Genomic DNA, 25,747 nt, shown 5'->3' on the forward strand with positions numbered 1-25,747 from the left:
GTGCTCTGGCCAAGCCTTGTAGCAGTCTTTAGATGGTTTGGCAACGGCAGTGGGGACACAGCAGCTGTTCGTCGCAGTGTGCGGCAAAATTTGCAAAAGTAGTGCCCATATCGCGTGCACTAATTTGAACCACCGGTTCACGCAAGGCCTATCATCAGTCGTGCGACATGCAACGAGTTATAAACGAGCGCTGCATTATTAACCAAAAAGTGATTACCATATTTTCCGGAGCATACATGCTTAGAAGCTGGAACTTTATGCACTGAAGACAATCTAGAGATATGGACATGATTGTTTTTTCTGGATTGTTCATAATGATGAGATGTGATGGATGTGAATGGCAATTTTATGGGTGATAAAAGCTTCTCTGTGAGCTTAATAAAAAATGCATTTGCCAAGGTGATGGTTGCTTGTGAAAAATATTTATGTGCAGACTAAGCACCAGGTGCAGATTATGCACCCAATGCAAACAACCTAAGAAAACTTTTTTCTTTTTTTTTTAAATTAAATTTGTTTTTTGCAAATTTACACAGGCTACAAACTATAGTCCGGAAAATATGGTACTGACACGGAAGACAAAAAGTACTAACCGGCTCTGTTCGCTGTTGAAAGCTCGTTGTGGTTATTCAGCTGGCGCACAGCATCTGAAAATGCAAAAACATTTCTTAAAAAAAATCTAGGTTCAGTGCACCTTAGTTTATCTTGGCTGCTGTACCTTCCCTTCCAAGACTCGAGCCCGTGCTTCCCTATGTTCTTTATAAAATCAGTGCAGTAGTACTACACTTGATTTGGGAGTTACGCTTCTTTCTGATTAGCTATTGAACTCTTGCAAGGTTGTTGGGTACCAACTCTCAACAACCCTCTCCTTAAGAGGAGATGCAAGTAAAAAAATGGCAATATTTTGCAAAAAAATGTGATTTTAGGTTTTATGATGTTTTATTATCTTTGAATATTCATATTTTATGTATAAAAACAAGTGCCAGTTATAATTGCAAAATTAGTCATATGCCTTTGAAGACCTCCCGGCTACCCAGAGTGGCATAAATTTGAGCCATTTTTCTGCGCCCGGTTTGTCAAATTGTGACGTCGCCCACCATCACATTTATGTTGAAAGAGTAGGCCTAGACATCTCTTCTCCATTGCAGTCTTCAGTAGATTCAATTTTTCATGGAAAGCTCTTAACAAAATATTCTTTTTCCCGCCATGAAAGAGTGCGGCTACGTATTTATGGTAACATTCAAACAAGTTTCTCTCTTTATGTAATTGTGGGGCAGCTTCACAGTTTCCAAGAAAGAATTTTTGTTCTTAATATTGTCCTATCACAACCAAATTTGGCATGCATACACTTTAGTATATGTACAGCGTGCCCCCCCAAAAAATGTACAGTATTCCTTTCAGTGCAAAAATGAAACATGCATCGCTTCAACAGCAAAAACACTTTTTTGCGGGGACAGAAACAATTCAGAAAATGTGGCAGCTTGGGGAACCCGTGAACTGCTCTGGGGAACTCCTGGGTCCCTGGGAACCCAGCTCGAGAACTCGAGCTGGGTTCTCGAGCAGCGTAAAGACGTAAACGGCCGTCAACACCTCGGAGCAACGAGGGTGCCACTCACCGACCATCTGGATCGTGGTCGTGTTCCCGTAGATGTCCACCAGAGCCCAGAGCGGGGTGCGAGTGTCCACGCCGTTCAGAAACAGGCCCTTCTCCTCGCCGTTGATGCCAAAGAACACCTCGCCAACCCCGTTCACGTAGTAGTGAAGCTCCGTCCCTTCCACTGCATACCTGCGAACGAGGCAACGGGTGTGTCACCGCCGGGCAACTTCTTTGGGGGCGTCGTGCCGTAGAGCACGCCAGGCGAAAGAGTGCCGAAGGGACAGGAATGAAGGGTGTCACTATAATAATGGGACAGTACGTCACTACAGCAGCTAAGGAGCAAATAGCTTCTTCAGTGGTGGTCCAGCCAGCTTTGAGTTTGGAGCAATTTTCGGAGCAGAAAAAATCATGTTATAAAGCACCTTTGTATGAGAAAAAAAAATCTCGTTTTGGAGCAGCATTGGGGCAGCACATACGTAAGTTTGGAGCAATTCGGTGCAGTTTCCTATTAGTGATGCCAGCATGCATACATGCGATCAGTTACGTGATGCTCAATACCAACCCAAAGTTAGCAGTTATACTGTACTATAGTTGAAGAGTCAAGTGGACACTCCGCCCTCCTCTTTCCACTTTTGCAAAGCGAACGCTGCACTTCACTCTTAACCTGTCACATATAATCAAATATCCCATTGACTGCTGGGAATCTCTGCCATGTCAGATTCGTGTTTTCTTTTCATTAGTGCCAGTAGACATACATTAGCAGGAATGATGTAAGCGTGACAACTATAACCATTGAGAAGTCGATGTAGAGTACCAATTTAACTTTAGATTGGGAGAGTAAATTTTGGCTAAGGGGCCGGTTTGTGGATCTGTTGCAGTCTTCAGGGTCAGAAAATATACAAGATTACATGAATGAGGAAATAATAAATAAACAAGTCAAGCACTTAAATACAAAAATTAAAAACACCAAATAAAATATAAGGTGGTTGAATACATATATGCTTTATTCTTAAATGCAATATGTAGCTAATTATAACACAGTAATTGTGACCCAGAGAACTCACAGGCATAAATCAAAGTGCATATATTAATACAGGGCAAAAGACTGAGAATGCTAAATTTGATGATGAGAATATGCAAAAGCTATAACACAGACCATATTTACAGATACATAAAACAGAGATTTACGAACAGTGATGCCGCTGATGACAATGTACACAAAATACTATGGCGAGAGACCTCGCGTTTTGATGCAGATTTTCTCCATTCTTGTTTATATATTCACTTGCGCTTTTAAAGCGCGTCGCAACACCACCTCTTTTTTTTTTCACACGTTTTTATTTTTGCATTTTTAGCAGTGGGCTGCGGCCGTCTGCGGGCTAGACAGAGCAGCTCTGCAGGCTGGGGTTACGAGACTCCTGCTCTAGATAGAGAGGTAAATTGGCACTATACAAAGTCTTATCACTAGAGCCCTGCATATCCGCATTTATCTGCGGATATCTGCAGTAAACTGGTGGATGTGGATAAATATTAATCAGATTTGGCGGATTGCAGGTCGGATGCCAATAGCAGGGGCTGCGGATGCAGATTAGATGCGGATATCCTCGGGTACAGATCCATTTTTGCCGAAGTGGCCCATAAACGTATGAGACCGTACAGTGTATAGAGTGAATAAGTGAGCGATACTATAAAGTGCATCATAGAATGTATTACGGGGGCAAACTACTCTACGAGATAAAAGGTGCTAATCGGGGAGAAAATTGTTCTTTACGTCAAGAAAGATTCGATTCTCACCAAAGATCGCTTTAGAACATTCTATCTCGACAAAAATGCTGTCCCTAGAAAAAGTAAAGAACGCAGAACTATAAGTCGTCTCGGGAAGCGTGTTCTTGTTTGGCAGGGAAGGAGAGGAAAACATTCTTTGTGCAAAGAAAACCCAAACCGTACAAGCCACAAGAAAGTAGAAGGAGCCTGCAAGTGGCTTCTTCGCCTACAAGTAGATCAAGGAGACTGAATTCGATCCTCTGGAGTGGTGGAACTGGCACCAGCACAAGTTTCTGCAGCTCATCCTTGTAGCGCAGTTCGTGCATGCCACCCCAGTAGCATGAAGTGCGCCAATGAAGAGAGACTTCTTATTAGCAGGTATTAATTTAAGAGAGGCGAAAGACTCAATTTGTCCATGGTGACAATATTCTATTTCTTCTGCACAACAACCTCGACAAATGAAACGCTGCCTTGGAGCACGTGGGGCGAAAGCTTGCACTGCAGAACCCAGGATCCTGGGTTCAATCTCTACCCCTGCCCGTTTCGATTTGGATGAGCATCGTACCGGCGTGCAGTCGTGTATCACTACTGCGTGATGCACGTTAAAGACTCCAGGCTAGCGGTCGTACTGCACTAACTAAATTGCGCATCTACAGAAGGGAGACTCCTTAGAATGGATGCTTGGGCGAGTTGGATATACATGTTGCAGGAGAAGCGCTAAAGTAGACTCACTCACCCTCACATTCACACTCACATTCACACCAGAAAAACGGTCACTCACGTCGCGCTGACTTTTGCATCTCTTTGCTCGTTGTTGCCCGTTGAGACAGACCAAGTTCTATAGGCTGTATAAACATACACACAACCCAATTATTATTGAAACGCTGCTAAGTGTGCGTTTTCTGTTTCTCGACAGTTGGCACAGAGTTGTTTTAGGGGCGAAGCTCCTTAGGGTCTAGCCTTGTCCGTTTGGCGTCCGTGCTCACATCGATCTTGCTGGTGCTCGTGCTCGTGAGCTCACGTGCTCAAGGCAAACAAAAAAAAAAAAAAAAAAAATGTTTGCGCGGTCCACAGGATTTGAACCCGTGTGGGGAGGCCCCAATGGATTTCTAGTCCATCGCCTTAACCACTCGGCCACAACTACGGGACGAGTAGGGGGCTCTGAGATGTGGTAGTAACTCAAGAGCTGGGGATGTCATGGATGAAACGTTGCATGTAGCCGCTCAACGTCTATACAGGAGAGGGCGCTGCAATCAAATGCGTATATAATCGCGTTAAACTTTGCATGCATTGGCTCAACATTTATAGACGAGAGGGCGCTGCGGTTAAATGCTCAAATGCGTATATAACCACATTCCATACCACACATTCTCTTTCTGACATGGATGAAAATGAACGAAAGGCTCGGCATGCTGCGGCTTAGCGTCTACGTAGACAAGCACCACCAGAGCTTCGCCCCAATCAACATCATTCACCACGTGGAGATGCCGTCAATTTTTTTAAGTATATGGTTCCGAGCATACAGTTGAGGGTTCGTGCTTAAAACTGTAACCGATAGGAGCTGTTACCAATATTGAATATTTTGATATTTTCCCAGTGGGGTACTCGCGCCTCACGACATATACACAAGTATTTGCTGTGGCGAGCGAGCGCCTTTCCCCTCCTACTTTTTATTATTTGGCCTAAATAAAATGACACAATGTTATTAGTCTGTCCTTTGTCAATTTTCATGTTTATAAAATACGCGCATGCTTGAAGCGGGTTTTACAAAGCAAAAATAAATTTCCTTTCTTTTAAACGCATCTACTGGACAGGGTGTCAATGCCACGGACTCCCAAGACGATCTCATAACTGCGAGAGTCTTTCCAGCGTTATGAAATTTTCCTGGAAGCATGATCGCTTATCATATAAGTATGATAAAACAGAATACAAGAAAATGACTTTCGCCGTGTTCTTGCACAAAAAGTTCTTTGTAGAAAGGTAGGCAGATGGCTTATATTATAAGTAGGGCTGTGCGAATACTCGAATATACGAATTCGTATTGAATAAAAAGGTCCCAAATAATTTGATTCGCGAACCAAATTCCCAGTATTCGGTCACTCGAATATTCAATATAATCGGCCAAAGACGCGCGGTCGGTGCGGAGCTGACAAAAAAGCCATTTTTTCTCCCGATGTAAGCGACGTGATGCTAGACCATGCGAGAAACACCTCTTGGTCCTACCATTCCACAAAAATCTAACGCACAGGTTAGAAAAAAAAAAAGTAACAAACATCACAAACACAATCTACCCTTGAATCACAACCGAAACATCCCATTTGTGCCGCTTCCAGAGAGGAATTGTTGGGAAGCCGGAATTCTGCGCCATGTTTAATTCTTTTCACGAGTAAAGCCCCTCGTTCCAAATTGAAGCGCTGATGTAAAACACACTTGCCGCACTCACAGAAATCGGCGACTGCATGATCACAGAAAAAAAAAACACGTTAACCACGCCGATGAAACCAGCCGAGCTATCGTCGCCATTCTTTTGGAACCGCAAGCCGCAAATTCTGATTCGGAATGAAACGAAACGAAGAAATAATGGGGAGTTTTAGTAGATTGTTTCCAAAGGCCCGCTACCGCTACGGTCGTGCACTTCAGAGCATGCATCGAAGTAGCAACGCGAGCTCCCGCTACAAATAGCTCTAAAGTGCCTAAATTTGAGAGGGTTTCCAACCGTTCGATAGCCTTGTTTGAATTACGCACTACGAGAAGGTGACGAAAAGACGAAAGCGTCGATCGGCATCGAGCAAACAGGGCAGGCGTCGTTGCTCTTCTGTTCGCTTGCCTTCTTTCCACGCGACAACAAAACACGTGCGCACTTACGACCAATCTGCGCTGGAGCCGTCTCCGTAATTTCAGTTTTGCTTGCTCCCCCTTTTAATTCAAGGCTCTCTAAAACAGGATAGAGAGGCGGAAAAATGGATGCATATTGGCAGTTGGACGATGACTTGCGCCACCTAACCACATTTTTTTTTCTTACTTCAGATTTTATTGTTTAAGCATGCTTACTCCGATTCAACACCAATCTGTTTATTTATGTGAAATAAAATCCCAGGTGCCCTTTTTCTTCCTTAAAGGGCCCCTAAAAAGAAAAAAAAGTTTTTTTAAAACAGCCTGGTTGGGACACGCGTGTCAAAAAATGTATTTTACACGAAAAAAACCTTTTTTTAGAGCAATATTGACTGTGCCAGACGAAATTTAGGCGGTAGTCACCTCCTTTCCACTTGTTTTCTCTCTCGGCATTTCGGGCGCATGGAGGAGAGGTACTCCCCGCCTCTTTGTAGTTGATCGGCTTGGCTGCTTGGCTGGCTTGGCTGCGCCCCGTACGAGAGCCATTGCTACTTCCTGGCCATGTTCCAAAATTTACTTTATCTTACTCCAAAGTAAGGGTTTTGTACCCTTGGCGTTCTAAAACTTACCCGCGTCCAGCGTTTTTCTATCTGTGCTGTCATGTGATACGATCTGCCAGAGTAACTCAGACCCACTTGGGTAAGGTTTGGAACACAGCCCCTGTGTCTGCCGGTCGCATGTCGTACCATCATACCGGGCACGTACCGTGGTCACCGTGGTGCTGTGGTCGTACACACAGTACATAGTCGTCAAGATGGACCCTGACCTGAAGCGTCGGTTCCTTCAACGCTGCCAGCAGCTGGGCCCTCGCCCGTACGAGGACACGCCTTGCCAGCCGGAAGGCATCCGCTCCGATCGCCGCAAGGCAACCGCTCGCGAAGAAGCACCCGCAACGCCGCGGACGGCAGCGAAGCGGGTGCCTCGACAAGTCCGTCCGAGCCGCACGACCCTTCAAGCAGCCGCAAGGACACGCAGTGCCGCGTGCCTTCACTAAACGCTTTACGGGAACCGACCTCTAAAACAAAATTGGCACTGGCGTGCGCCAGCAAACAAACAAAAGATGGGGTAAACGGGACACACAAATCACGCAAAAAAGAGCAGAAAAACAAACACCTGTCACCCCGCGCCACTTCCTAAAGGTCTGTTCACACGATGCATCTTTTAGGCGCGCAACAGTTTCGCGACACTCAAGTTTCGCGAGATGTGCTCGTTCACACGTACCGCTTCACGTGCAACAACGATGACGTTTAGACTCGCGAAAATAGTTTGGGTGTTGACCATAAAGTGGCGCTTCAGTTGAAAGCCAACATCATCATCATCACCATTAGCCATTCAGCGCCGTGTTCTCCATCTCCCGCCACATTCTAAGAGTCAAAACGCAGGCGAGCTGGTGAACAATCATAATTAAGAAATAAAACCTTAAGACAAGGAAACAAAAAGGACATACACCCCACCGTCTTAAAAGCAGCACAGCATACAGCTGTCATTTACTTCCGTTTACTTAATTTACTCTTAAATTGTCATTTACTAGTTGTTGAATTGTCATTTACTGCCATTTACTTTATTTACTATTGAATATGTATAATTTGGATGGAGGTTGACAAAGAAGAAGACTGTTGTGGAAGTAAATGAGAGCTGTACGCTGTGCTGGTTTTGAGAAGGTACTGTGTACGTCCCTTTTTGTTTCCTTGTCTCAAGGTTTTATTTCTTAATTATGACTAAAGATAGACGCGAATTATCATCATCATCAATTACGTCTTCGTCCATCGCTGGATTTTTTTCCGATATGCTACTCACTTTTCCTTCAGTGGCGCTTTACGTGCTCGTTGAAGCGCCGGCAGTATCGATCGTTCGTGGTTTCGGTTTTTCTCGGATTTGGCTCGGCTACAACACCGGCAGTTAAGTGGTCTTCTCAAACAGCTCGCTCCCCCCTCAAAGGTCACGTGAGAGCGTTTCTGAGCGGCCATTGGCGGCGCCCTCAGAGTGATTGACAGGACTCGGCAAAGTTTCAGCAAAAGCTCGCTCCAGAAGCGAGGTGTGCGCGCAACTTTTTTTAGATGCGCGCGTCCTTTTCAGACTCGTTCAGACGGCGCAACCATTTCGCGAAACTACGTTTCGCGACACTAGATGCGCGAGAAAGATGCATCGTGTGAACGGGCCTTAAGTACCTACGATGACTAACTAACACAAGCAACAAGCCCTCTTCAGGAGGTCTTCACATATAAACACAATAAAATTATAAAACCACCCGAAATACACAAGGTATGCGAGACGCGTTACAAAACGGCGACCATGACAGAAAAAAAAAATGGCGAAGCTTTCGTTTGTTGTGTACGTTGTGGTATCCGAACGGAAGTTAAGATTGTGTAAAACATTTGTAAACAATTAAGACGTTCATTCAATGGATTGTTTTTTAAACCTACAAATATGTAATTCAAAAGGCGATTTCAAGAGATCACAAAGATTTTATAACCAACATCTAAGCTGCCACTCATTCTATTGGCCAATGAGAAGCTGATTTGAATGACCATCGTTACCAATGAGAAGCCGAGCTGAATGACATGGATTTGCGCGCAAAATTTAAAAAAGAAATCTCTCGCCACCAATATTGCTCTAAATTTTTTTTTTTTTTTTTTCATGTAAAATTTATTTTTTGACACGCATGTCCTAACCAGACTGCTTTAAAAAGCTTTTTTTTCCTTTCAGGGGCCCTTTAAAATGGAGACCAACTATTGCAAAAATGCCCCTTTTCTGAGCTATACAAATATTTTTAAAAAAGTTGCCGTGTTAGGTTGTGCTTTTAACGAGAAAAAAGATTGTAACTTTCGTTTTTTTTGCAACGTTTACGGTAGATTATGTTTGCGCCATAAAATTGGATATTTAGTGCCCAACGTCCAACAGCAACTGCTTTTTTTTTTCACCTGAATTTTTTTACATTTCAGCTTTTGTTCCGTACAATATGCATATTCTGTACCAGGCGCATACTCTGCACATATAATAATCTCATTCGCAGCACACTTTGAAAACTTCCTACAAATAAATCACTATTCGATATTCGATTCGATATTCGGCTTTTTTTCATCGATTCGATTCGGTATTCGATTCGAAAACTACTATTCGGTATTCGCACACCCTTAATTATAAGATATTATCAATATGCCTTTTCTCATTTTTATTCAGGAATGCCCGAATTGAGTCGGATGCGGTTCCGAATTTCACGGATGCAGTTTGGATACGGATATAAAGTCTGCGGATGCAGATACAATTATCAGGGGCAAGACAGGTTAGGTACAGGTGAAACAGGTTTTGGAGCAATTGTTGGAGCAGAAAAATCTAAATTTTGGAGCAGCTTGGGAGAACAAAATTCTTGTTTTGGAGCAGCAGTTTACGCACCTTGGAGCAACTTCAGAGCACAAAAAGTCTACAGCTTGGAGCAGATTAGGAGCATAAAATGTTAGAGCAGCATATCAGCAATTTAAATCATAAAAATCTAATTTAAATCACATAAATCAATTTTTTTCTTTTTTAATCACTATTTTTTCCACCCTGGTTCCAGTAAGTGATCAGCGTCGATACGCACCAAGACAAAATATGAAATAACAAAAAAAAAAAAAAACGGAGAAGGCAAACCCGAGTCCATTGCGCATAGATGAGGACAAGAAGAAACACAGGCTTGCTGCAAAGTCAGGTGGGCAGCAGTAATTCAAGCTTATACGAACTGGTGCCAAAACGCAATTGTAGTGCAAAACTTTTTAAAGCGGTGATTCGAGAGCATGAACAGGGAAGCATTGTTTACTACAGCCAGACATCGATCAGACGCTCGTAGAAAGCACGTGCAAATACGAAAAACTCCCCACATAAGTGAGTCCCAAGGTAAATTGGTAGGAAAGCTATGAGCAGCACATGCACGCTAAATAAGGGTATGTGACCGATTTTATTTGATTGTTCACGCACTAGAAGCACGTGTGGGATAACCGAAAGTACTCACGGCGCCGTCCATTTTGACGAGAAGATTGCGGAGACGAAAACGAAACTCTTCCAAAAGTCAATTCGTTTGCAGCTTTGTTCGCTTGGGCGCAGTTTGGCGCAATTTCTCCCTTTCGGCGCAGGCAAGGGGGAATTTATCAAAATGGCGCAAATGGCGCAACTGGACCACCTCTGCTTCTTACAAATGTATGCATGCAATGAATATCAAATGGATGTTCAATGTTTTTTGTTATTTTTTAGAAATATTAAAATGTAAAAAAGTCAAACAAAAACATTTTCTGAAGAGACCTTGTCGAAAGAGTTTTGCACACACGGGAGCTTGTGTGGTTGCCAATGCGATTGCATTTTCAAGTAAAAAGACTGTTCTCGCAAAAGGCAGTCACTGTACGGCCCACAAACTTACAGGATCTAAAAAATTATTTTGTGGAATGGGATCAGTGCACTTAGTACATGCCAAATTCTGTCAAGACCCCTCAAAAGTAGAGCAGTCAATTAGTCTGCAACTAGGACAAACATCTTAAATTATGCTGGTAAGAGCTCTGGAGTAAACAGACGGTATTACAAACCCGTTTAAAACAAACAGCAGGAAACGCTACAATCAGTACGATATAGCAAAAAAACATTTACAATGAACTTCCACAATGAGTTCGTTGTAGGGTGCGAGCTTCTCTTCCTTTCTCATCTTTTCACTTCCGCCTTCTAACAACATGCTAAAAAGACTTTTCTTTTTTTCTTTTGCATAAGTGCAGAGTGTGTTCTTTTAACTTTCTTCCCCTCTCCTTCCCCTCTCCTTTCTGAATCGCTTCTCTTCGCTCAATTTGGTTCGCAACTTGAGCTTTTGGAATTTTCTTTCTTTCCTACTTCTTTTTTGGGGGAAAGGACAGGCTAGAAGACGAATGTTTGCGCGTTTTTGGAAGCCTTCCCGGGGAAAAAGTTCGATACAGCCAATATGTTGTTCGTTATAAAACATACTTTTTACATGCATTTTTATTTAAATTTTTTGCGAGTTCTATATTGAAATTAATTCGCTGTACGTGGGTTCGTTCTAAACGGGTTTCACAGTAATGCACATTCCATAGTCTGTTGCAACACATGCTCTGCGGGAGAAGCTCTGCATCTAGCATGTGCCTGTTAAGCTGTGTATGCTGACGAGGCACTGAAATGTTACTGAAGGCAGAAAAGCTTGCGCTGAAGGCAGAGCTTTTGTTGAAGATCTTACGTTGCAACAGACTGTAGATCATTCTTTACCATATTCGTGGCAAAATTGGGGTATTCTCAGACCATCACCACCAGCACATAGTGTAGACAAAAGAGGAGTGGGCACACCTTTCACCAAGGGCTTTGGCCCAGTTGCCAGGACGGTTGGTCAGGTCCGGACAGGCGTACTTCGGCAGGTTGCCCTCCAGGGTTGCTGGATCATGTGCGGTGAACCCAAGCCTGCACAAGAGAAAGCACAGCTGAGCACACTTAGCCGTACTACAATGTTCCTGGGGAGGAACTACACCAGTTCTGCCATTCCCCGAATGTTCGTCATCTCATACATTTTCTTGGACAGAAGTAACAGAAATTAGTGCTGGTGAGTCTAGGCACATGTTACTAGATCAACTACATTGTGAAAACTGTCCATAGACACTGCTCTCACGTGTATACCGCCCCTCTCTCAAGGGTTCGCCTCCCAATGTTCGAAGTACCATTGTTTGGAAGACGGATGTTACGACAACTATTGTTTATTCCGCAGAATACGCAGGTTTGGAAGCACAGCCTCTCGGTGGCGCTTCAAATGACGTGTGGTAATCTCGGGAAGGAGGGAGGGGGGGGGGGGGGGGGGGGGTTCGCTTCTCTGCTGTTTTCCCACAAAATTTAGCGGAAAAATTTCCCCGCTAAATTTAGCGGGAACATTGGCAACGTTAGATGTGTGTGATGTCATACGTTACATGTTTCCTATAATGACGTCACATGTGACGTTACCCTCGTGAAGGTAACCCTCATTACCTTCGTGAGGGTAACCCTCATTAGCCTTGCCAGGGTAACCCTCATTACGCTCGTAACCCTCTTGAGAGTAACCTCCTAACCCCCACGAGGGTAACCCTCATGATGTCACACGTGACATCATTATGGAAAACGTTCCATAATGCAACACGCAGTTACGCCGCCGCCGAAGCTGCCGCTCAAGCATGAAACAGATGCCTAAGAGCTGCGCTCTAAAAAACAAAAATTGTGTTGCATGTTTATACAGCTTGAAGATAGCCTGCCTCGACGGGCAACTTGTCTCTCGGATGTAGATGAGCAATTTAGCCAGTGCAGTACTACAACCGTTAGCGCCCACTCGGCTAGCGCACACACACACTGCACAATTCGGCAATACCAAGTAATATTCTAGGTTTAAGCAAGTTACTGAAAAAGAGAAATTCATACTGAATATACTAGTTTGGGGCATCAATAAAAAATATTCAGCATTAAGAGTTTTGTAAACTATTTGGCATTATTTTAAATCTGATTACTAGAACCTTGCATGCAATCAACATCAATAAAAACATCAGTCATGGACAAATTCGCTCTTCTAAATGCTTGTGATAAAAAAAGACTTCTGCAAAACAAATAAAGATTAGCACTTGCTTGGTTTCCTATAGGGCCCTTTCCCTCATGCCTGTACATAGCAGCGTTCCTCACAAAATAAATTTAAAAAAAAACAAGAAAACATGTATACTACCGAAATAGGACTGCCCAAGCTAATCACACGTAAATGTTGACAACCAAAAAGCCCAACTCACAAGCAGTCACTAAGCAGACCGCACAACAAAGATAGTGCAGAAAGCAATGTCTGCACTTCTTTGCATTTTTCTTGTACAGAGTACTGTTGGGTACAAATCTTACCGCTAAGGTTTGTTTCCTGAAAGAGTACTTGTGACCACACTAGTAGTTTTGACGACAGCCTTTGATTTCTGAGAAAAACAGAAACCGGCGATCACACATTTGTACTACTGTAAGTGTGCTGCACTCTGTACACCTGACAAGTCTCCATAACATTATATTTTACAACGCATAAGTCTTGGTTTTTTTCCCAAATTTCCGTCAATGCGTTTTATATGACGACGCGACTTGTATTACATTTTTTTTATAAGTGGGGATCTCGACTGTGTAAGATGTAGGTGATATGAACACATACGACAAAGGAGAAACGGCAGAGCACCCACTGACAGCCTGCTATTCCGGCTGTCCCAAGATTCTGAAGCGTGGCGGCATAGTATACTCCATCCCACTAAATGTGCGCAGTGCCAAGGAAGCCACGGGCGGGAAAGAGAGGAAAGCTGCTTTTGCACTAATTTAGAGTGACAGGCTAGTCTTCTAGGCAGAGAAAGGCAATGTGAGGGTACATAAAGAAGAGTCCGGGTAAGACGGGAGTCCCTTTTTCCTCTCTTCAACTGCTAGCATTACATTCTCACCTCTGTATCTCTGGTAACGCTACGTGCAACTAGTGCAGCAACCCTGTGCACCATCCTTTGCAGCGCTTCGTAATGATGAGCGACTTACATACCGACTTTTCCTGAAGACAGCCGTTTATAAAGTGGTGCGACTTACAGGCCAGAAAATACGATATTTTCTGGCCTGTAAGCCAGAAAATACCGTATTTCTAGCCTGTACTGTACTTCCTCTCTGTATCTTTCTCTCAGGATGCCGGCAAACGAGACACTAGTATAGACAAAAATTAGTGAAAGCGGGGCGTGTACCGCAGTGCCCCGCTCCAGCTGTTGGAGATCTCGGTGAGCCGGAGCACCACCTTCTCGTTGACCTGGACGGGGCGGGAGCTGAAGACGATGGCCTTGCAGAAGCTCTCTGCCCGCCGGGCTACTTTGTTGCCCTGCTCCAGGCGCACATTCTCCCCGTGCACCTCGTGGAAGCCCATGGGCTGCCCGCTCGAGAATGCCTGGCCGCCCCCAATCGCTCGTCCCACCGGGCTGTGTGATGACACTGCAAGACATCGGGAGTACTTAAAGGCTGACCTACAGAATAGTCTTCTGCTGGAAAGAAAACCGGTTCCCAGTTTCCTGCTCCCCATTCCTCCTCTCCCCATAGAAACGGGTCTCCAGACACTTTACTAGGGAGTGTACAGGCCACTTGGCTCATTTGCATTACACATGGCGATGGCAGCGCCGATACCTACCCTCATGGGCTAGCAGCCTCGGTGGCAGAATTCTCTCCAATCTTTCGCTCTTACCTTCTCGCTCAATGCCTCTTTGGGAAATGTGAGCAATCAACAACCTGGAACTGGGAAAATTGGGGAACACGGATGCAAACGGCAACTGCATTTGTGGAACAACGGTTGGTGCTATGCAAATAGTGAGCTGTTGTACATATTTACTTAACCAGAAATAATTCCTTTCTTATTGAACAAAATGAGTAAAAGTGCACTTGTGAAAGAGCTCTTAAACAGATTTTTAAATGATTGTCGTGGAAGTCCCGAAATATTGCTTCAACTCAACTGGTCTAAGAACCAACATCACCTATTCAACAGCTTGTCAATTACTCACAAAATATTAGGCACCCCTTTTATAAATTACGTTCCTATTGTCCTCTGCAAAGTTTCGACACATGAAAATAAAGTGGCAAAAAATTGTGCATTACATCATCAGGCTGTCTAGCAAATTATTATTTTGAAATTCCCTGACTTTTCCAGGTTTTCCCTGACAACTTCTGGTGAAATACCCTGACCACTGTAGAGGCGGTTACATATATAAGACAATTACAACACAAGGCATTGAGCACTGTGAGGATCATTTTGCACGGACTTAATCCAACTTGCATATTCCGAAATATTCGGGTTGGTCAAGTCCGGATTAAACAAGCACTTTCTTGCTGCCAACATTGTCAGTGAAAAGGCCACTTCCGGAAACACAATGAATACAGGATGCTCAACCACACACGTCAATAACTGAATGGCAGCACGGTTGCCAGATGCACACTTTTGGATACTTTTGGCTTAAGGCTTGGATTGGATTCAGGTCTGCGGCTTTTCCATTTGTTACTAAATCTAGTAGCTCTAACTGGATGTAACCTATTGTAGAACCCTCAATCCAATCCAATCCAAAGCTTGGACTGCATTTCTCGGCTGTTCCCTTCGCATCAGGTAGCACATTCTACATCAGGTGAGCAGAGCCCGCGCTCCGCTCCAAGCAGAATTCATTGCCTATTTTCCTGCCCCCAAGTCCTCAAGTCTTTGCTCAGGGCACTCAATGGCGTTTCTGGCTCAATTTTCCTGACTGGGCTCGCTTTTTGACAATATCCCTGACAATTCTCCGATTTTTCCCGGTAATTAAAATTTCCCTGACAATTCCCGGTTTTCCCAGCCGCTAGACACCCTGATCATCGTACGATGTCGAAAACATACCTCTTCCGGTCGCACAACCAAAAACCTTTGTCCCAGTGAAATGCCTCTGCAAAGCCTATGAAATATGAAGCCTGCAAAAATAAAGTCGCTAACATCTAACATTTTGGGGTGCTCTCGCAACTGTCACATTATCAACTACTTCAATGTTTACTTGCCTGCTAAACGTGCCTCTGGCGTCTCCAGTTTCCTTACCATTAATTCTGCGCTGCTGTAATGCAGGATTGCAACTAATTACACACAGGGGCACTGTCGCAATAACTAAAATGTCCGGCAGCTTCATAGCCGCTTGACTGAATTTTGAAAGCCTGCTAAAATACTCTACGGTTAGAAAAGATCAGGACAATGTGACCAAGCTGACTGCAGACCAAATGTGCAGCTACCCAGTCATCCAAACGTCTCAGACCCTGTCCGTGTTGAGCCTACTGCGTTCACGGAGTGACCTATATTCACCTAGTAAAATATTTTAGGTCTGAGCTTCTCCCCGCAGAAAGAATGAGGCTCCCCCTCTTTCTTGAATAAAAAGAGGGAATCAGGGGAGACTCAACTCTTCCCTCCAAAATTATTTTTTTATGTTGCTGGATAGGACATGTATGTCATGAAATAAAATTTCCCCTGAAGTTTTCTGAGCGCAATAGTTATGATGTAACATTTCAAGTCGGAAGCAATTCTAATTATTCCGGCAAGTCAACCCCATATGGAACTATGTTTCAGAATTGCTCCCAAAAACACTGAACCCCTAATTCATTTTAAATTGCCTGGGCTGCAGACATATGTCACAAAATAAAACCCTACATGAAAAAAAATAAAAAAAAATTAGCACAATATTTTTATGGTTACTCATTTGAGTGAGGAGCAATTCTGAAACATACTTCCTCTTTTGGTACGCTATCCAAAAAAAAAAGAAGCACCAAACAAAAGCATGTCACTATACAAAAAAAAAAAAAAAAAAAAAAAAAAAAAGCCTTCTAACTTAAATATTGCAATTTTTTTGTGCATGTGTAAAAGGGGAGGGGGAGGTAAACAACAGTGTTCTATCTAAATACATTTAAAAAAAATTTTTTTTTTTTTTTAGTTTGATATAATTTTAAGAATGCTCCAAAAGAATAAGGGCAAAGAACAGAGAGAACTATAGACCAACATGCGTCCCCGACGTCACGCTGCTGCGGTGCCGCTTTCGACGGTACTGCGCATGCGCAGACGCTTCAGTTCACTGGCATTCGGTTTCTGCGCATGCGCAGTGCCCACACCTGGTGTGGGCAAACGGGGGCTTGTTTGTAAACAGCGCGTCAGTCTATACCACCTGTGCTGGAAAATGCTGCTAATGTGAAGATGACCCCACTTCAACTTTGGCAGCTAGAAAGCATGCCATCGTCGTATCTTTTTAGCGCTAGTGTCACCTCCCATCACGAGTCCTTGCAGGTTCGGTTTGTGAAAGGACACAACTTTTTGCAATCATTTTTTGGATCACATCTGAGAACTTAGAACTACACTTCACCATGCACGCGTGGCTTTTATAGTGAAAGAAGGATCCAGATGATGTGATCTATCCTTGGATTTGAGAAGTGAATGACAAAGCACCATTCAACACAAACTTTATAAATTGGGGTTTAGTAAATGGTGCTGTCAGATACTATGCAGCCTCCCACAATACAGCACAGAGCTGTGTGCTTCAGAATTCCCAACAACTGTACAAGGTAAAGAGCAAAGTTGACTACACAGCAAACCCTCAAAAGTCCACACATTACGACAACATGTGATGCAGGGTGTGTTTATTACTACATAATTATGAACCAGCGCACAGGTAGGCAGTTACTTAAAAATCCAAACAAAAAATACACAAACAGCGCTGAGCTATCAACTCATCTATATTTAGTCAAACTTCCTCTTCTTAGACCTCAAAAAATAGGATGCCAGCCCAACAAACAAAAGAAAGGAAAAGTGAAAGACAAAGCAAAGGGAGGAACGGTAAAAGACAAAGAAAAGGAGAGAAGACTAGAAAAAGGAAAGTAAAACACCAAGAAACGGAAAAGGAGAATAATAATGACACTGCAGGGTCCAAGAGTTACAAAAATTGCAAAAATAATTACAAAAATTAAGCACAAAAATATATAAATCATCTGATATGCTGGCCTCTTGTCGAATACACTCTTGGTATAAATAATCCACGAGTTATAAAAAGTCCAAGAGTTACAAAAGTTAATTACAAAAATAATCTCAGAAATATAAAAATAAACCAGGGGATGTACTGGCCTACATTCAAATACAGCTTCTGTCTAAATAATGCAGTTGTTTTTCCAATAAGGTTAAGGACAGATTGCTAACTCACTGGGCAACCCGCTGTTCAATGTTCTCTGCTTCTATAATATATCGGATGAGCTGGTTTTTACTCTTGCCTAATACAGCACAGTTGTCCAGTCGAGCAGGACAGTCACAATCCCTACAATGAATGCCAAAGTAACCAGAGTTGGCATTGCAATGTTGTTGTGGTACTCATGCAGACAGGCATTAAACATTGTCCAATCTGTCCAAAGCACTCTTTTCCACAGGAAAGGGGAAATGAATAGACCACCCTTTCAACATATGTGACAAAGTAGCTGACTGTTGAACATGAATGCCTCCTCTTTTACTACCTTCTGTTGTGTTCTCTTTCTGCCCCAGTCTCAGGTTTACAATCATGTTCAACTTACACCAGCTCGCCTGCACTCTGACTATTTTTTAGCTGACTGTGCCAATTGAAGACGTGTTTACTTTTTTGCAGTGTGTTCGGCTATAGGCCAGCATATCACCCAGGCCTGTTTGCTCGAAGCGTGGTTAATCGCTAACCGCAGCTAAAATTAGCCGCAGTACCTAGGGGAGAGATTTTGAAATCACGTGACTGGCTCGGTAGGGATGCAGGGAAACATGGCGGTGCCCCGGTGAGTGAGCGCAACTTGCTTTGGAACTAATATGTCGTTGTAGCTGCAATATTGAGCGCGTTAGTCAGCAATGAATGGTGCAGGAGGCTTTTGCTTTGCTTACCTCACCTAAATCGCAAAGTATGAGCAATGACCTCGCCACATTTTTTAGGCAGTCTTTAGATTCTGGCCATTCCTAAGCCTAAATTGATTGTCTGTGATTGTGCTTTTCTACTAGTCATGCTTTAGATATTTCTTTTTTTATAGGTTTGTACTGTGTTTTTATGTTTACGTGTGTTTTTGTGACGTGTAGTTGTAAAAGATCCTTTTGTGTAGTCATTCTTTGCATGGGAAAATCCTATCAAGGGCATCTGTTGGCCCTTTATTCCTCTACGAGTTGTAACGCCACCACACCTATGTATTTTATTTTCAAGTGCATTTTATTGTGTATATCTCCTTGCCTTGGCTGCGTATTAGCGGCCGGCAGTATCAATAAATAAATAAATGAATGTGATAATTGTCGGCATGGCAAAGTTTTTGGAAAGTGGATTGCCTTGACTCAATCGGCCGGGTATTGATAGCACACAAAAGCAGACAGCGTCCCAATAGGCCTTTTTCTAAATTTCCTAAGTATCGAGGTGCATGCTACGAGTGTAGTTACACGCATTGCACGTGCTGGCGTCTGCAGTGGTAATTGTTCTGAAGCAAAAAGTCTGAAACAAATTTTGCCTTGCACGCGCGTTCGTCAAAGCCTCATTATGATTATTTATTTCGAATCTTTTACAAGAGAAAAGCCAGCGCGCGTGGACCGTAGAATTAAACTTTCAGCGTTCTCTTCGATGCTTGGGTAATTTACTAATAGGTCTATTTTCACTGGAGCCGAATTACAGGTTTTACAATTTATGATGGTGTTATATAGAGTTCTTACATGCTGGCCAACCATCCTGCCAATGTACCACCCACGTTGCACTGCTCACTTCTTTCTTATTGTTTCTAAATCTGAACTTTGTCGTCCTCTTTCAAAATTGGAAGGAAATTTCAACGAGGCTTGTCTCCAATTCAGACAGCCAAGCATTTAGAAATATTCCAAACAAGGGTGAATTTAGTTTTACGTTACCTAATATCTATACCACGAGCAACAAAAGATTTGTCCACTCAAATGTATACTGCACTGCATCGCGAGAACCCGGTAGCGCGCGTTGTTGGGTACCCCTTTGTGGGAACTTTTTCCACGGAAGCCACTTATATTCGCTACAACCGGTAGGTGACACCAGCTACCACCCTACAATAAAACACGGAGCTATCGCTCATCCAGCCTCGTCAAACTTGGCTAGGTACTTGTAGGTACCTAGTAGGGAAGGGCGGTTAACATTCAAGTGCGGTAAAAGTTAACCGGGTTTGAACAAACGGGCCCTGAAGACAAACGCAAACGCGAACGTGGAAACTGTGTACACCGCAGCCATTTTGTCAAACGAAGCGACGAGGCCATGCGTGGCTCCCCGCATTTCTACCGAGCCAGTCACATGATTTCAAAATCCCTCTTCTAGGGACTGAGGCTAATTTTAGTCGCGGTTAGCGCTTAACTGCGCTTTGGACAAATGGGCCCTGGTTTAAATATTTTTGCCATTCATTTTTGTAATTATTTTTGTACTTTTTGTCACTCTTGGACTCTGCAGTGTTAATAATTCTCCTTCCTTTCCTTTTCTTTGTGTTCTACCTTCCTTTTTCTAGTCTTCTTTCCATTCCTCGTCTTTTATCTTTCCTCCTTTTGCCTTGTCTTTCCCTTTTCCTCCTTTTTTTAGTCTTCTTTCCATTCCTTGTCTTTTATCTTTCCTCCTTTTGCCTTGTCTTTCACTTTTCCTTTCTATTTCTTGGGGTCGATGAAGAGGAAGTTTGACTAAATATAGATGACTTGATAGTTCCAGTGCTGTGAGAGTTTATTTTTTGTGTGTTTGGATTTTTGGGTAACTGTCTACCTATGCACTGGTTAGTAATTATGCCTTACCAAATCACCCAATTTGCAGTATTATTACTACAATGTGGGTTAATACATGGGCAAGCTAATGCCAGGTCTTACATTAAAAAAAAAAAAAAAGAACCACAGCCAATGGAAAACAAAAAAAGGGACAAACAAGACAATGGCTCGTTGTCATGCTCATCCTCTTTTCCGTGTACCCGTCTAGAGTTTTTTTGTTTTTTTTTCCCCCAGTATAAACATGCTTATTATGTGTCTCACTTTTTCTCTGCAAGACATGCATTTTCAACCACAATGTAGTGGCCATCTCCATATTCAAGCAAAGCATGCTGAAGTCTCCCAAGTAAGAGAAATAAAAGGGCAAAGTCAGAGAAAATAAAATAAACAAGAAGTGAGAACAGACAGAACAAAATGCAAAATGGCTTTACAACTGCAGCAGCAGCGGTAGATGGCAACAAAAGAAACTCCTAAGTGGTCTGAACAATGAGCATCTGGCGATGAATCAACCTTGAAGTCGAGTTCCTTTTGCCGCAATTTCTCCTCAAAAGTATGACACTTGCTATGCGTGTCCTTCTGCACAAGTCTGTACAAATGAAGGAACCTCTCAGAACATCCCGCTCAGTAGCGCGGGGAAAAGTAATGAAACCTGATGCCAAACAGTGTTTTGTAATTTATTGATACAATGGAAGCCTAAAGATCCTGCGATATGTGACCCCAAGTCAAAGGTGAGAAGTGATAAAAACAAAATAAAACATACTATAGTCGGATGCAACCTGAGAACAATCTTCTAGCTCCACCCACAAGCGCATTGCGCCCATCTGAAGTGCCTCCGCTGTCGAGAAAGTAGTTCGCTAGCAAGTTAGAATATGTTTTTGTCAACGAAATAGCTGTTTAGTAAAGAAAGAAAGTCATGTCCAATGTACCGTCTTCCCAATTCATTTTCTGTCCAAGATACTGTCTAACATACCTCTCAGCAGTGCTAAGCCTCGCGCCCGCTTCGAAATTTTCGTTGGGGATAGCGTTGCTGGATTCTCATGTTGTCGCGCAAAAACTGCTGCAAACGCAAGCCGATACCATTAAGATTTCGTGGCGTAACCTCAAGCACGTAAAACACTGTGCAAAAAAGCAGAATAATTGTCACGAGAAACTAGCGTCGCGTTGCTAAAGCCAGCAGCCATGTTGAGCTTTTTTTTTTTTTCTTTTCAAAAGGATCGCGATTGGTCCACGGAATCGTGACGTCATGAAAACGATTGGCTGGCGTTTCTCGGCATAGGATTACATATTCCGCTGAGAGGCATTTCCGGTTTTTTCTTAGCTTGCAACCGACTATAGTCATTCAATGTAGCAGCCAGCCTCCAGCTAAAGGCCTTTGTCCGCTTGTTTATATCCTCACCATTATTTCGAAGAGATTTTCTTGCGTTAATTTTTCCTCAAGGTGATAGTATGTCATAGTTTCAATGCCTCTGAGTCATTGCAACTAAGACATGCTAACATCTTTGACTCCTCATTTCTCCATGATGTACCACTATAGTTGGTGACAGGTTGAGAATTCAGAAGATGCCCTGCCTCCAGCACAAATTATCTGCCCTTTGTAACAGTTCGTTGCAAGCACAGCCAAAGTCTGACAGAAGGCACCGAGCGCATGCTGGAGGCAGAGCTTCTACTGAATTCCTAGCTTGTCACTAACTGTAGATAGCAGCTCTTATTAATGGCTTCAACCAAGGATAGGCTATCAAACACGAGCGCATGCTGGAGGCAGAGCTTCTACTGAATTCCTAGCTTGTCACTATCTGTAGATAGCAGCCCTTATTAATGGCTTCAACCAAGGATAGGCTATCAAACAAAGGTCAGTCATATTCTGCTTTTTTCAGGCTTTCTGCTAGCAATGATGCAGCCTTGGCAATGAATTCCTGCCCTTCACACAAACATATAAGTGTCTTGTAAGAACAAGACACCCAAATCAGGACTGAAAGAGCAACAATAAAATGGTATCTCACTGATAAAAGTGGTGTCTCGATATTTCAATTACTCAATCAGAATCGACCAGCTCATGGTAATGTAAATTCAACATTATTGAAGAACTATAAAGGTTTTATGCAATTTTGTGGCTACATTATTTGTGAAGCATAATGAATGTTTAGGGCACTTTTGTGGCTATGATGGTGGGTGCATTTCTGCCCAGACACTGCATTTAGAATTTTATTCAGTGTATAAAACTTGCTAGAAAGCTTAAGCGAAAATTCACACGTTGCAGCTGCGATGCTGGTAGCTTCCAGAAATTATTTTGTAAATATGGATGCCAAATGAATCCTGAGATATCTGGTTTCAAGCTTTAACAACACTAAAAACACAAATAGCTCGGGCCTTTTCTTTTCTTTCCTAGAAGCACTTTGTGTCCGACTCTCACCCCTGGGCTTTCCTACGGCCAAAGTAGAATTTCTTTATCTTAGGCTGCAAGGCACCCGACGCAAGTCCAGTTTATTTTTGATACATGAACAAAATCCCACCAGGATCCCAAACAAATACATAATTGGTATTTGCAGCATACAATACTCTTCTTCAAGCAAGGCGAATTTCGTTGAGCTTCATCTGCGCTAAATAATTAAAAAAAAAAAAAAAAAGAAACAGGCGGTGATTTATGTCATTACATATGCAATATGCAACCAGCTTGCCTGTGCTCTTCATTTACTTTCATGGTTCTTAACTTGGACGAAATGAGAAACCATTCACCCAAATAAAATAGGGAAGACTGTTATAAATGCGTGGTACAATTAGTAAATCTCCACTGTGCGTGCTTCCCTAAAACTAATACCGGAGGAAAGCTTCCTTACATAAGAAAGCTCCTTCAAAACACCCAGCACAAACGAGCAACTACTCGCTGTCGACGGAAAAGGATGACGTTCCGTGGATAAACTCGCTTGCAAAATGGAAAGAAATAAAAACAGCAAATCTACTACCGCTACACCGAAACGAAAAGAAAAAAAGAAAGAAAAAAAAAAAGAGAGAAGAAAATTACTGCTTCAATTTTCGCCAGATAAAAGGCCTGCGGCTTTTGATTGCAACGTTAACAACTTGCAGCGGATACTTCTGACAGCCGGAAAGCTGCTGTCACACCTCGGAAACCGATAGGTCGCGATACACACGTGCAATTACAACGATCAGTTCCGGGTTGCGCGATGTTACGTTTGTTTACCCTCTCGTCCGCGGGGGTCGAAAGTCCAAGTCCAATCGGTCAAGAAAAATGGCTCCGTTCCCGCCGCCACACATCGGTACGGTGCAACACACATTGCCAGTCGTTGAATAAGGGCACGGGCTAGCACTAGACCGTTTACCGAGCTCACGGTTCGTGAACCAGTGGAATTGCGCCTTCGAGGCACCGCCGAGCAGGCCGTGCCGAAGAACGCGCCAGGCTGGGCGAGCGAACGCTGGATCGAAGCCTAAATTTCATCCGGTGGCTCTCGAACCGTGAATTCCAAAAATCGTCGATTCTAATATCGAAGATATTTATAAGGTAATAGGAATCGTGGCTGACGGGCGACGGGCGAAATGATACGCTACACCCGAAACAGGGCCCCAAGGGTACTTACAGGGAGAGGTGTTTGTGTTGCCCATTTTTCAACACATTTAGTATCTTGATGCGCTGACTATAGTTACTTACTGACTTAGCTACATAACGTTAGGACGTGGCAAGATTAATAACAAGCAATGCCAACGAGCTTGATTACAGAACTGGACAGAACCGACAGAAGAACGAACCACAAAAAAGAACTACAGCCGCTACAGCCCCACGAACGAACCGATAACCACCACGGGCTCAGCTGGTTAGTAGCCGGAGGGCATTTAGCGTCACTTACGTAGTTCTGAATCGTGTCATTTTTATTTTATTATTATTTAATAATTGAAAACAAGTTTTATTATAATTAATCAAAAGATTAATTTATTATAAAAATGTATTTAGATTGGCTCCTAATAATGTAATGTGACATAGCGCAAAACAAATCTAGATTCTGGCAACGTTGTTACAACACTTGGAGTTTTTTTTTTTTTACTTCAACATTTTGAGACGCGCCAAAGTTGGGTGCACGTTTGACATCTTATTTCGTCAAATACTACCCAGTGTTGCAGTTAGAATTTTAAGCGCAAGCCGCCAGTAGAACGGCGTAATAACGCCACATCCTGATAGCAAGCATGCGGAAATCCTTCGTGCTTCACCATTCTGCGAACAGAAAGTTCAACTCCCCGTTCCTCACAAATCGGACGTCGATTGCCGAAGACAAGGTAACAACAGTTAAATATCTAACTAAAAAAAAACAACAAAAAGTAACAGAACGTGTAGACAAATGAAAAGCTGAGTATATATCTCAGTGTAACCGGACAAACGCTCACCTATCTTTACACATGCCTGTTTCACGATCAATCCGTGCTTCGGCTGTGTAAAAATACTTTCTTTTTTTACCGGTTTTTGTTGTCGAATTTTTATAGAGCGTTTGGGCCGGAACTTGTTATTTATTGGCCGTGTCTACAGTGCCGTCCGACGGCACTCCGATCGCGCCTACAAGTGCCGTCCAAAAGCAGGGGTGTAAAGGTGGATGAGGAGTGGCAAATCCCGCGCGCCGACACCCTGGGTCCCGAGTGAAAGATCGCGAAAGAGAGCGACAGAACACGAGAGAAAGAAACCAATGTTGCCAGCTGAAGGACGACAGTCGCAATGGTAATCGCGAAGACTGAAAACTCTCAGCAATATGAACAGTGATAATTTAACGTTGTAAACTAAATTCTGAGCTATTCTAACGCTTATAACAAGTAGCATACTGATTACGCTGCATTAACTTCCCTTCTGTCGAAATCTCGGAAATCTGGTGGTTGCGCGGTTTCGTATTCCCAAAACGCAGCCACCCGCGAAGCCGGTTATCTGGTTTAGTTTGGTGTTGACGGGAGGCCGTACATTTGCGCGCTATGCAAAAAGAAAGCTTTGAAAGGAACGCGAATATCTTTCCACCGGTAAGTTCGTGGATTGTTGAAGTTCACGAAACTGCTCTGATGATATAATTATATTTGTGGAATCGAAGGCAGTCGGTAACCATGTGTGGGACCCCGAGGGTCTGCCTGCATGCTCCGCCGCTTGCAGCAGCCAGAATGCATGGGAAAATGGCGGACTTTTTCCTCTAGAGTTAGTATGTATGATCTCTATGTCCAAAAGAGAGTCGGACGGCGCCACTGATCTCTATGGCAATTGCTGGATCGCGCTTCCCCGC

At 43.2% G+C, this 25,747-nt stretch overlaps 2 protein-coding genes across 2 annotated transcripts in view; one reads left to right on the plus strand and one right to left on the minus strand.

The window, feature by feature from the left end:
• The window catches only part of LOC8031337 (protein neuralized), a 46,764-nt gene extending 22,441 nt beyond the window's left edge, over positions 1-24,323 (minus strand). Inside the window, exons 1-5 of the mRNA XM_029974050.4 lie at positions 24,080-24,323; positions 13,966-14,206; positions 11,564-11,674; positions 1,614-1,783; positions 591-644 (exon numbers count right to left, since the gene is read on the minus strand). Coding sequence (XP_029829910.2) covers positions 591-644; positions 1,614-1,783; positions 11,564-11,674; positions 13,966-14,206; positions 24,080-24,104 — 601 coding nt within the window. The 5' untranslated portion in view covers positions 24,105-24,323. The remainder of the gene's footprint in view (positions 1-590; positions 645-1,613; positions 1,784-11,563; positions 11,675-13,965; positions 14,207-24,079) is intronic.
• Positions 24,324-24,515: 192 nt separating this feature from the next.
• The window catches only part of LOC8031331 (DNA repair and recombination protein RAD54B), a 71,600-nt gene continuing 70,368 nt past the window's right edge, over positions 24,516-25,747 (plus strand). Inside the window, exon 1 of the mRNA XM_040217932.2 lies at positions 24,516-24,770. Coding sequence (XP_040073866.1) covers positions 24,681-24,770 — 90 coding nt within the window. The 5' untranslated portion in view covers positions 24,516-24,680. The remainder of the gene's footprint in view (positions 24,771-25,747) is intronic.

Source organism: Ixodes scapularis, unplaced genomic scaffold (genome assembly GCF_016920785.2).
Source record: "Ixodes scapularis isolate PalLabHiFi unplaced genomic scaffold, ASM1692078v2 PGA_scaffold1__304_contigs__length_218370807, whole genome shotgun sequence".
NCBI lineage: Eukaryota > Metazoa > Arthropoda > Arachnida > Ixodida > Ixodidae > Ixodes > Ixodes scapularis.